General features: G+C 36.8%; 1 protein-coding gene across 2 annotated transcripts in view; it reads right to left on the bottom strand.

Annotated features, from left to right (window-relative positions):
• Nucleotides 1-11,298, bottom strand: part of CDH12 (cadherin 12) — a 326,948-nt gene extending 315,650 nt beyond the window's left edge. For both annotated transcript variants that reach the window (XM_068990423.1, XM_068990424.1), the window contains exon 1: nucleotides 11,068-11,298. In XM_068990423.1, the coding sequence (XP_068846524.1) occupies nucleotides 11,068-11,298 (231 nt within the window). The remainder of the gene's footprint in view (nucleotides 1-11,067) is intronic.
• Nucleotides 11,299-12,876: the final 1,578 nt, after the last annotated feature.

The raw sequence follows: 12,876 nt of genomic DNA, 5'->3' as shown, positions 1-12,876 counted from the left end.
AGAGTCAACAAAAAGTCTGAAATGCAGTACTTGGGTGCAATCTCAAAAACGACAGAATGACATTTTTTCATTTCCAAGGCAAACCTTTAATATCACAGTAATCCAAGTCTGCGCCCCAACCAGTAATGCTGAAGAAGCCAAAGATGAATGATTCTATGAAGACCTATGGCTACCCTGGTGGCTCAGATGGTAAAGTGTCTATCTGCAATGTAGGAGACCCGAGTTCGAACCCTGGATTGGGAAGATTCCCTGGAGAAGGAAATGGCAACCCACTCCAGTATTCTTGCCTGGAAAATCCCATGGAAAGAGGAGCCTGGTGGGCTACTGTCCATGGGGTCGCAAAGAGTTGGACATGACTGAGTGACTTCACTTTCTTTCTTTCACTTTATGAAGACCTACAAGGATCTTCTAGAACTAACACCAAAAAACAAAACAAAACAAAACAAAACAGATGTCCTTTTCATCATAGCGGACTGTAATGCAAAAGTAGGAAGTCAAGAGGTAACTGAAGTAACAGGCAAATTTGGCATTGGAGTATAGAACAAAGCAAGGCAAAAGCTAACAGAGTTTTGCCAAGAGAATGAACTGGTCATAACAAATACCCTCTTCCAACAACTCAAGAAAAGACTCTACACATGGACATCACCAGATGGTCAATACTAAAATCAGATTGATTATATTCTTTGCAGCCAAAGATGGAGAAGCTTTACAAAGTCAGCAAAAACAAGACTGGAGGCTGACTATGGCTCAGGTCATAAACTTTTTGCAAAATTCAGAGTTCAATTGAAGAAAGTGGGGAAAACCACTAGACCATACAGGTACGACTCCTTACGATTATACAAGGGATTATACAAGAGATTCAAGGGATTAGATCTGATAGAGTGCCTAAAGAACTATGGATGGAGGTTTATGATATTGTATAGAAGCCAGTGATCAAGAACATCCCCAAGAAAAAGAAATGCAAAAAGGCAAAATGGTTGTCTGAGGAGTCCATACAAATACCTGAGAAAAGAAGAAAAGCTTAAGGCAAAGGAGAAAAGGAAATCCATACATACCCATCTGAATGCAGTGTTCCAAAGAATTGAAAGGAGAGATAAGAAAGCCTTCCTCAGTGATCAATGCAAAGAAATAGATGAAAACAATAGAAAGAGAAAGACTAGAGATCTCTTTAAGAAAATTAGAGATACCAAGGGAATATTTCATGCAATGATGGACACAATAAAGGCCAGAAATGGTATGGACCTAACAGAAGCAGAAGATATTAAGAAGAGGTGGCAAGAATACACAGAAAAACTATACAAAAAAAGATCTTCTTGACCCAGATAACTACAATGGTGTGATCACTCACCTAGAGCCAGACATCCTGGAATGTGAAGTCAAGTGGCCCTTAGGAAGCATCACTATGAGCAAAGCTAGTGGAGGTGATGGAATTCCAGTTGAACTTCTTCAAATCCTAAAAGATGATGGTTTTAAATTGCTGAATACGCCAGCAACTTTGGAAAACTCAGCAGTGGCCATAGGACTGGAAAAGGTCAGTTTTCATTCCAATCCCAAAGAAAGGCAGAGTCAAATAGTGTTCAAACTACTGCACAATTGCATTCATCTCACACATTAGCAAAATAATGCTCAAAATTCTCCAAACCAGACTTCAACAATACATGAACCAAGAATTTCCAGATGTTCAAGCTGGATTTAAAAAAGGTAGAGGAACCAAAGTTCAAATTGCCAACATCTGATGGATCATCAAAAAAGCAAGAGAGTTCCAGAGAAATATCTATTTCTGCTTTATTGACTATGCTAAAGCCTTTCACAGTGTGGATCACAACAAACTGTGGAAAATTATTCTAGAGGTGGGAATATCTGACCACCTACCTGCTTCCTGAGACATCTGTATGCAGGTCAAGAAGTAACAGAACTAGACATGGAACAATGGACTGGTTCCAAATTGGGAAAGGAGTACATCAAGGCTGGATATTGTCACCTTGCCTATTTAACTTATATGCAGAGTATATCATGCAAAATGCTGGGCTGGATGAACCACAGGCTGGAATCAAGATTGCTGGGAGAAATATCAATAACCTCAGATATACGGATTACACCACTTTATGGCAGGAAGCGAAGAAGAACTAAAGAGCCTCTTGATGAAAGTGAAGAGGAGAATGAAAAAGTTGGCTTAAAACTCAACATTTAGAAAACTAAGATCATGGCATACAGTCCCAGCACTTCATGGAAAATAGATGGGGAAACAATGGAAACAGTGAGAGACTTTATTTCTGAGGCTCCAAAATCACTGCAGATGGTAACTTCAGCCATGAAATTAAAAGACGCTTGATCCTTGCAAGAAAAGCTATGACCAACTAGAGAGCATATTAAGAAGGAGAGACATTACTTTGCAAACAAAAGTCCATCTAGTCAAAGCTATGGCTTTTCCAGTAGTCATGTATGGTTGTTCGAGTTGGGCTACAAAGAAATCTGAGCACTGACGAACTGATGCTTTGAACTGTGGTGTCAAAGAAGACTCTTGAGAGTCCCTTGGACAGCAAGGAGATTAAGCCAGTCAATCCTGAGGGAAATAAGTCCTAAATATTCATTGGAAGGACTGATGCTGAAGTTGAAACTCCAATACATTGGCCACCTGATATGAAAAACTTACTCATTGGAAAAGATCCTGACGCTGGGAAAGATGAAGGCAGGTGGAGAAGGGAATGACAGAGGGTGAGATCGTTGGATTACATAATCAACTTGAGGACATGAGTTTGCATAAGCTCCTGGAGTTGATGATGGACAGTGAAGCCTGGCATGCTGCAGTCCATGGGGTCTCAAAAAGTTGGACATGACTGAGTGACTCAACTGAACTGAAAGCTACATGACTCACTAATGAGGAAGAAACAAAGAGAGGCACAGAGAGAGGAAACAACTAGAGGAAGAGAGGGAACAAGGGAGGAAGAAAAGAAAGAAGAAAAGAGAGGGAAAGAAAAAAGAGAAAGAGAAAAGATACATAGATGTTGAGCCATAGAAACAACTTTTAAATATCTTAGCAAAAATTTGATATAACTTCCATTATTATTGGATACAAAGGGATATATATATGAGTTAAAATAGCATCATTATACTGTCTTAGTTTGGAAGATTTTCAAGATAGATAAATTATTTTTTTCAATGCAATTATAACTACTTTAATACACTACTATATTATTTCTATTTTTATCTTTTTTTTACTAATTCAAACCAAATTCTACTTGTACTTATTTAAAAATAAATAGATTAAATTTTAAATTTTAAAATTCTGTTGCCACAGCCTTGAATTTTTGTGCATGTGTATTTATACACATACATATATACATATGAACACACACAGCATATCTTGTTGTATTGCATTTCACATTATTACACTTGTCAGATAATACGCTTTGCTCAAACTGAAGGTTTATGCATCTCTGCTCCAGTAAGTCTATCAGTGCCATTTTTTCCAGCATATTTGCCCATTTCCTGCCACTGGGTTACATTTTGGTAATTCTCCCAATTTTAAGACTTTTTTGTTATTATATTTTTATGGTAATCTATGATCAGTGATTTTGATAGTACTACTACGACTTGCTGAAGGCTCAGATAATGGTCAGTTGGCATCTTTTAGCAATAAAGTATTTTTTAATTAAAGTATGCACATTGTTATTTTAAATATAATTCTACTGTACATGACAGATTTATGCATAGTGCAAACTAACATTGTGTGCTTTGGGAAACCAAAAAAGATGCATGTGGCTCACTTGATTGCAGTGTTTGCTTTACTGCTGTGATCTAGAACTGAACCCATAATATCTCCGAGGTATTTATGTATATTGCAAAGCATATATTTATATAGGTACATCTCTTTGGAACTTTAGTGTTTGTAGATTCATCCTGGTTTCTCTTAGTTGTTTTTTCAGTACTCTTCTCTCTATTCCATTACAATGATCCCCTCCAAAAAAAAAAAAAAAAAAACAAAACACCTGCAATAATGAATTGGTACAGTCACCTACTCTTTTTCCTCCTCTTTAACAGTTTCTTGCTGATGAAGAGAATTGCACACTGCTGGTTAGTTTTACCACTTAAAAGTTGTTTTCCTTAAATCATATATATACATCTTGTTGGTTTTGTTTCTCTGGAAAACACTAATAGAATCTCTATCAGATCAAACCAGCACAGAAGAACCTTTTTCACCTGTACTTTTGAAATGGCATCTATAGGCTGGACTCATTCTTTTTTCCTTTCTTCAAACGCTAGAGAAAATGATGAAAATCACTTTGATTACATTTACTTCTGATTCACTATCTGACAAAATCCATAAGCGTTCCAGTCATTGTTTCATTTGATCTGTAGAATTTGGCATTGTCACTTGTTATTCTTAAAACGTTTTTAGCTATATTTCCTGCACTCTCTTTGTCTTTTACTTCTTATTCATTAAATTGATCTATTCTTCATCTGCTTTGCAGTTAAAAATCAGGGTTCTCATATTTTCTCTGTAACTTTTCCTAGCTCATTACCATTTGATGTGATTACCACTTATGTGATTTTGACCACCATCTGTATATCAATCTCCTGATCCAGTATCTCTACCATAGGCCTCTCTTGTGAACTCTAGGTTCATATATCTAAACAACTGTGAGATACTTCACCTGGGTACTTCTAAGCAACTCTGGATATATAAGAATGATCCTTTCATTTCTCACTCTAGAACCAAATCTATACAGGATACTAGCAAAACAGAAGTCAGAAATCTGCACCATTCTGTTTTCTTTTTCCCTCTCATTCTCTACATGTGATTGTCCACTAATTTTTTTTTTTTTTTTTGGTCTCATCCTTCATATTCTCTTGAACAATGGATCTTGAAATTTTATTATCTATCTACCTTTTAAATGATCAAATTTAATATTGTTTTTCCTTTGTTACTCCCTAGGCAATTCTCCTGTAACCTTCTCTTACATATGTTTCCTATCTCCATGTCTGTTTTGGGGTCTCCAATGTGTCCTTTAAATGGATCACTGAGTAATCATTCTAGAACTGCAGTTTCTTCCATGTGGATCTTCAACCAAGACACTTTGGGGATAATGACACCTTTAAGAACAGGTAGTACTGCAATGTTCAGCATACTGATTGCAGTTCATAGTACTGTCTTGCATATTTGAAGGTTGCTAGGGGAGTAAATCTTAAAAGTTCTCATCACAAGAGAAAAATGTAACTATGCATAACGATAGATGTTAACTAGACTTATTGGGGAGATCATTTCACAATGTATACAATAGCAAAACACTATGTTGTACACTGGGAACTGGTGTTCTTTGTCAATTATATCTCAATTTTTAAAAAATTAAATAAAATAATAAGTATTATTAATCTTGACATCAGACTTGAGCCTCGGTATTTTCTCTATTTAACCTACTCTGAAACTTTCCATAACCTACTCTGAAACGTTGATTTCACACTCTCTGATTATTTGAAATATAGTTATTGAGGCTCACCTTGCACTTTCAAGCCTGAGTGCTTATAAAAACGTTTCTTCAGACTATCTCTTCCTAAAAACAAAGACATCTTTCAAGATTCATCTCAGGTACTTCATCAACTGTGACCCTTTTCTTGATTTTTTCTTTTAAGCATAGTCATAGATCCTCTTTTGTCTCTACAACTCTTAATAGGATCTTTGTCATAGTACTTTTGACAGAGTATTAAAATTATTTTTAGCTCCTAAGATGCTTGTATGATAATAAAATGTGATATTTTCTGGTGCCATGAACCTAAACTACCTGCTTTACCCAACTTAAAATCCAAGTTTCAGTATTTATTGGGTGTTGGGCCATGGAGAATTATTTAATTTTCCTGTGCCTCAGTTTTCTGATAAGCAAAATGGAGCTACCAATAATTGTCCTGATAGTGCTGTTGTGAAGATTACATGAATTTATGTCAGTAAAGAAATGAAATTAGTGCCCTAAGACACTCAATAAAGCGTATCTGTTATAACTGCAATCTAAAGACATTCATACTTTACTCCCACAAGGCTTAACACTTTCTGAAATGAGAATACATTCTCAATTAGAAATATGTTGAATAAATGCCTCTCAAATTAAGGATTAGATATACTGCAATATTGAATCTTTATGCCATATGCCATATTAAATACTTTCATTTTAAAAATTTCTGCTAACAAGTTCTTCTGAATTGAGACAAAGGCACCCAGTTATACTTGATGGCATAAGCAATTTACTCGTGTGTGTGTGTGTGTGTATGGGCAGGCACATCTGTGTGTTCCTTTTATGATACTTTTTTGAGGTGACTGAGCAATAAGTCATACATGTGTTAAACATGTTTGCTTATCAAATTAGTTTCTGTGTTGCTCTGCAATATGGTATTTTACACATATCCAGGTGTTGTAGCAAATCCAAAATATCTATTTGAAAAAAGTATTGGTTTTACCTCTGGACAACCTTGGGATTTATTCGTGTATTAAATCATAGTCATTATAAGCAATGCCACAGTTTGGTCTTTCTTGAAAGGATGTCAAAAATCACATCTGATCCTTTTAAATATTAAATATAACAGTTGTTGAGTCTAATAACCATTAAGCCACTCACTCCTTCCTCATTAATTTCTACAGGAAGAAATTCTTTTAAACTTGAAGGTAGGGAATTTTTTTTTTTTTCTCTCAGTAAGTGGAATTTCCATGTTTTGGGGATTCCCTGATGGCTCAGTGGTAAAGAAACCATCTGTCTATGCAGGAGGCACAGGTTTGACCCCTAGTCCAGGAAGATCCCATGGAGAAGGAAATGGCAACCCACTCCAGTATTCTTGCCTGGAAATCCCATGGACAGAGGAGCTTGGAGTGCTATAGTCCATGGGGCCTTAAAGAGTCAGATATGACTTAGCAACTGAACAATACATTATGTATGTTCTTGCTGCAAAGAAATATACATTAAATCTGAATCTCAATTATAATGGTTCAGTTGACTATTGTGCTTGGCACTTGTGCATTTTCCTTTGCCTATAGCATAGAATTCTATATTATCTATAGTACTTTGTTTTACCATAAACTGTCTCAAAGCCTTCTAGAAAGAGCAGGAGCACAAATATATTTATACATGTTTACACACTTACATATAATGGCTTGAATTGGTCCCAATGTTATCATATTACTATTCCCATATCTAGAATCATCAAGACAGAGTTAATTAAACTTTAATTAGTTTCCACATGGAAAGGAAATCTTGGAAACTGTTTTTTAATTTGCATTAGAAACATACATTGCCTGAGAACCATAAGTTTTCATTATATTTTACAAATGGGGAGCCAAGCACCTATGAAAATAATGTTTTAGTTTCATAATGGATTAGATCTTAGACCTACTCCTTGCTAATCGATTTATAAATACTGATTCATCTCTTAAATGATTTGGATGAATTCCATAGTCTCATATCAATTATAAAAATAGAATTCAAGAGTATCAAACAAAACTTCTATAAGTAGTTCCTAGATCTTTTTAATCATGTTCACTGGGAGTGAAATTCTACTCTAGCTAGGATAGATTAAAAGTCAATTTCATTAAAATTTCAACAAAATGTCCAACTTTCTCACCTCAAATTCTGGCAAGTAAAGGCTAAGGATCTGCTTTAATTAAAGTCAGAATGGCTTCTCGGCAGACATTTGCCAGCAACCTCAATGTGATGTCCAGCTTCCATCACAAGCAGAGTTGACATAACTGACACTCAGGAGACAAAAGCTCTAGAGGTATGCTTCCTCTCCATTTGTCTTGGATTTCAAAACCCAATCCTTACACTGAATCAATTCACAAGAAATTAGTGTACTATGACATAAAATTATCTTATCATGAAAACTTTACTGATTTTTATACTATTTGATCATACAGAGAATATTATAAGTGGAAACAATGTACAGTAACATCAGGGGACATTCATGCTTTGGGGTGCTTCCCTCAAAAGTTTTGAAGGTCCTGCTTGTGCTCAGGGCTATTTGTGGAGCAATGCCATCTGAGTCGGTTACCCTGGGCTCAGTTGAAATTGGTTGGACACCAATAGATGGTTCTCCCCTTTATGGTTCTCTCTGATTTTCTACTCAATTTTAGGGTTCACCAGGTACAATAAGGACCTCAGAACTAGCATCTATGGAGTTGCCTGGGGCAACAAGACCAGATCCTGATTCTTAGATTGCTCCTGCTAAATGGTACTGTGTGTTTTTTTGCAAGATCACTAAAATTTGGACTGTGAGAATGATACTCAAAGATTGATTTGATGTGAAGCATATTTTATATGTATATAGGTACCCCACAGAAAATATTTGCTCAGGGCCCCATATCAGTTCAGTTCAGTTGCTCAGTCATGTCCAACTCTTTGCAACCCCATGGACTGCAGCACGCCAGGCCTCCCTGTCCATCACAACCTCCGAGAGTTTACCCAAACTCATGTCCATTGAGTCAGTGATGCCATCGAACCACCTCATCCTCTGTCATCCCCTTCTCCTCCCACATTCAATCTTGCCCAGCATCAGGCTCTTTTCAAATGAGTCAGCTGTTCACATCAGGTGGCCAAAGTATTGGAATTTCAGCTTCAACATTAGTCCTTCCAATGAACACTCAGGACTGACCTCCTTTAGGATGGACTGGTTGGACCTCCTTGCAGTTCAAAGGACTCTCAAAAGTCTTCTCCAACACCACAATTCAAAAGCATCATAGGGCCCCATATACCCTAGTGCATTTGTGGAGAACAAATCTGACTCCTTATTAGGTCTTTTTTTTTTTTTTTTTTTTTTTAATCTTTGTGCTTTGTTGCTTATACTTAGTCATACTGTCTCTGCACCATTTGCAAAAGAATCCTGCCTATAGCCTGAAATAAACACCATAGCCCATTTTTAAGACCTTGGCCTTTAAGAATCCTTTCATATAGAGATAAAAACTTGCAGAACAGAGGATAACATTTGTCTTGGAGGTTTATAGGAACCTCTTGACCTTACCTATGTGGACACCTGCAAGGACAAAGGATTCCTACACCAAGAAGTTTACAACTAACCACACCCTCCCTTCCCTCACCTTGCCTTTAAAAGTGCTTTGCTGAAACTTTCAGGAGTTCAGGTTTCTTTGGGAACAAGCCACCTGTCTCTTTGCATGGCCCTGCAATAAAACTTTCTCTGCTCCAAATGTTAACATTTTAGTTTGTTCAGCCTCACTGTGTATCAATCACAGTGTTTGGTAACAGGAGGGCAACCTATGTGTTCATTTCCAACAAAAGTTCTAGTAGAAGACCTTCTTCATTATATTATTCAATATTTTAAAAATATATTTCTAAGAGGTAAATTCTAAAATCATAGGGCAAAGAATTTAGCTCTTAAATAAATTTGTTTCATTTAAGCCAGCGTTAGAATCATAAGACTCATCATGTTTCTCATTAGTTTAGATTTTCACAAATCTCTAGGGATTTTAATATTCCAGAGACATAATCTATTATATCAGTTTCCTAATACTGTTTTGACTATGGTTTTCTATTTCTGCTTTAGATTTATCTTAAACTCTCTTTCAGCATAAACACTTTTTATTAAAACCATAGAAAAATCTTTTAGAAAATTAAAAAAAAAAAAAACCCAGGAATTAGCAAAATAAAACTAAATAAAACATGCATTTTCCTGAAAAAGATTCTGGTGTCATTGATAAGGTCTATGATAGCTATGGCTCCAAAGCTGACATAAGAATAATAGCAGTAAAGCATAAATCTGTTGAAACACATAGTTGCTATTTTGTGAAAAAAATTTTTTTCTTAAACTACGAGATTAAAATTTGCATATGGTGTTGAGATTGATGTGCATATATTTGGGTTCCAACATTTATTACTTTGGCCATAAACACCTTTATAAATACCTTACAAAACCTATAATAAAGAGGGCCTCCCGGTGATCCAGTGATTGAGAATCTACTAGACAATACAGGGAACTCTGGTTTGATCCCTGGTCCAGAAAGATCCCACATGCCACAAGGCAACTAAGCCCATGTAGCTGCAATTACTGAGCCCATGTGCTCTAGAACCCATGCTTCACAACAAGAGAAGCCACAACAATTAGAAGTCAGCGGACCATAACTATAGACTAGTCCCCAGTTGCTGCAACCAAAGTCTGCATGCAGCAGTGAAGACCCAGCACATTCAAAAATTAATAAATTAATAAATAAATAACCTATAATAAAGGAATTACTTTAAAGAATAAGCAAACCAAATCAAATACAGATCTTTCTCAACTTAGACCAGAGCTACATCCCAATAAAGCCATTGTCAATTGAAACCATCGTTGTCGAAATGCATTTAATACACTTATCTTACTGAATATCATTACTTAGTCTGACAGACTTAAACATTTTCAAAACACTTACATTAACCAACAGTCAGGAAATCATCTAGCACAAAGCCTATTTTATAATCAAGCGCTGACTATCTCATGTAGTGAATACTGTAGTAAAAGTGAAAAGCAGATTGGCTGTATAGGTACAGCATGCATATTGCTTTTGCAACATTGTAAAGTTAAAAATATCTTAAGTCAAACCACTGTAAATCTGGGACCATCTGTACACCAGAACCTTAATCTAAATGGTATGTCCTATTTTTTAAGGGGAGGGAAATATAGGTATTCTGGTCATTCAAAGATATGAACAATTTAGAATACTTATACCGCCTGATTTTTTCCTGTGTTTCTTGCTGGTAAACAATTCCAGAAGGGGTATGGCCAATAATGTGCTATAGTAACACTTTTAGCTACATTTACACATATTAACTTCATGACTTTGGTGAATAATGTCAAAAATAGGATTATAATATATACTAACTTCATTAAAATAACCAAGGAGACTTGAAGCAAAGAGGGATGAAATGATATTCCAAAGCTTACCCGGGTCATTGAGTCAGGAAGAGAAACCAGGTCTCTTGATTTCAATTCCAGTGTTCTACTCACTGGTTTGTTCAACTCCTGTGCAAAACATCCATACACAATACACAATGAATAAGCCCCCTTGCTATCAAGTTGTTGGCAAAAGAAATATGTCATTACCTTTCCCACATACTGAGGCTCGGAGCCCATGTATTCCTCCAGCACAAAAAATTGATTCCATACCCAGCCACGTTTAACTCGGTGGAAATGTGATTGCTGTCCTGGTAGGTGGATAACATTCTCTCTTGGTTCTGTGGCTAAAGTCTGCTGTGGCTGAGGTTGAAGTGGTGTTAGGAGACCTCCATCAAACAGGACCCAGAGCAGCAGGGATAAACAGTTCCTTGTAAGCATTGGCAAAAGCTTTCCTACAGCAGAGTAATAAAAACTCCAGCACTTAATGTAGAATTGTGGAATCCAGGTTTGAGGTGTCTGTGGCCTCCACCACTTAGCTTTCTGTTTTATTGCAGAAATGATAATGCAGGCATTAATCCTTTTGATGAAAATGCTTCTGCTATATTATATTCCATCTAAAGGGACCTATAAAACAGATTAACAAAGATACATTACATTGATAGAATTACATGATGATAGTCATCAAAACTCTCATTATATCTGCCAACATTGAAGGAAGCAGAGAGAAAAGTCATTAAAAGAATTATATTAGTAAATGATCATGCTATTTAACCTGTTAAAATGGATAAAATATCTAAGTGTTTTTTACTGACTTGAAAAAGTATGAGTTACAAAAAGCAAGTTTATCATAAATAGAAGCAATCATTTTTTAAATTTAATAACCATTTAAGAGTAAAACAGAGATCACTATTTTTTTTTACTGAAGTATAATTAATTTGCAATGTTTCAGGTGTACAACAAAGTAATTCAGTTAGACATATATATATTCTTCTATATATTTTTCCTATTATAGGTTATTATAAGAAATTGAATATAGTTCCCTGTGTTATAACTGCTAAGTCTCTGCAGTTGTGTCCAACTCTGTGCGACCCCATACGCGGCAGCCCACCAGGCTCCCCCGTCCCTGGGATTCTCCAGGCAAGAACACTGGAGTGGATTGCCATTTCCTTCTCCAATGCATGAAAGTGAAAAGTGAAAGTGAAGTCACTCAGTCGTGTCTGACTCTTCGCGACCCATGGACTGCAGCCTACCAGGCTCCTCCATCCCTGGGTTCTTCCAAGCAAGAGAACTGGAGTGGGTTGCCATTGCCTTCTCCAGTGCATGAAAGTGAAAAGTGAAAGTGAAGTCGCTCAGTCGCGTCCTGACTCTGTGCGACCCCAGAGACGGCAGCCCACCAGGCTCCCCCATCCTTGGGATTCTCCAGGCAAGAACACTGGAGTGCGTTGCCATTTCCTTCTCCAGTGCATGAAAGTGAAAAGTAAAAGTGAAGTCGCTCAGTCGCGTCTGACTCTGTGCGACACCAGAGAGGACATCCCACCAGGCTCCTCCGTCCCTGGATTCTCCAGGCAAGAACACTGGAGTGGGTTGCCATTTCCTTCTCCGTGTTATATAGTAGGTCCTTATTATATGTTTATTTTATATACAATATATTTTATCCTTTAAATGTAATCTCAAATTGCCAATTCATCTCCCTCCCTTTCCCCTCTGACTAGAAAACAAAGTCCATGAGTCTATTTCTGTTTTGTAAATAAGTTCATTTGTATCACTTTTTTTAGATTCTACATATAAGAGATATCATATGATATTTGTCTTTCTCTCTCTGACTTACTTCACTTAGTACGGTTATCCCTTATTGCTGTTTAATCTCTAGGTCATGCCCAACTCTTTTGTGACCCCATGGACTGTAGCCTGCCAGGCTCCTCTGTCCATGGGATTTCCCAGACAAGATAGTGGAGTGGGTTGCCATTTCCTTCTCCAGGGGATTTTCCAGACCCATAGATTGAACCCATGTCTCCT

Source organism: Capricornis sumatraensis, chromosome 18 (assembly GCF_032405125.1).
Source record: "Capricornis sumatraensis isolate serow.1 chromosome 18, serow.2, whole genome shotgun sequence".
Taxonomy (NCBI): domain Eukaryota; kingdom Metazoa; phylum Chordata; class Mammalia; order Artiodactyla; family Bovidae; genus Capricornis; species Capricornis sumatraensis.
The sequence above is the reverse complement of the archived record's forward strand: the minus strand, read 5'-3'. Positions and strand labels throughout refer to the sequence as shown.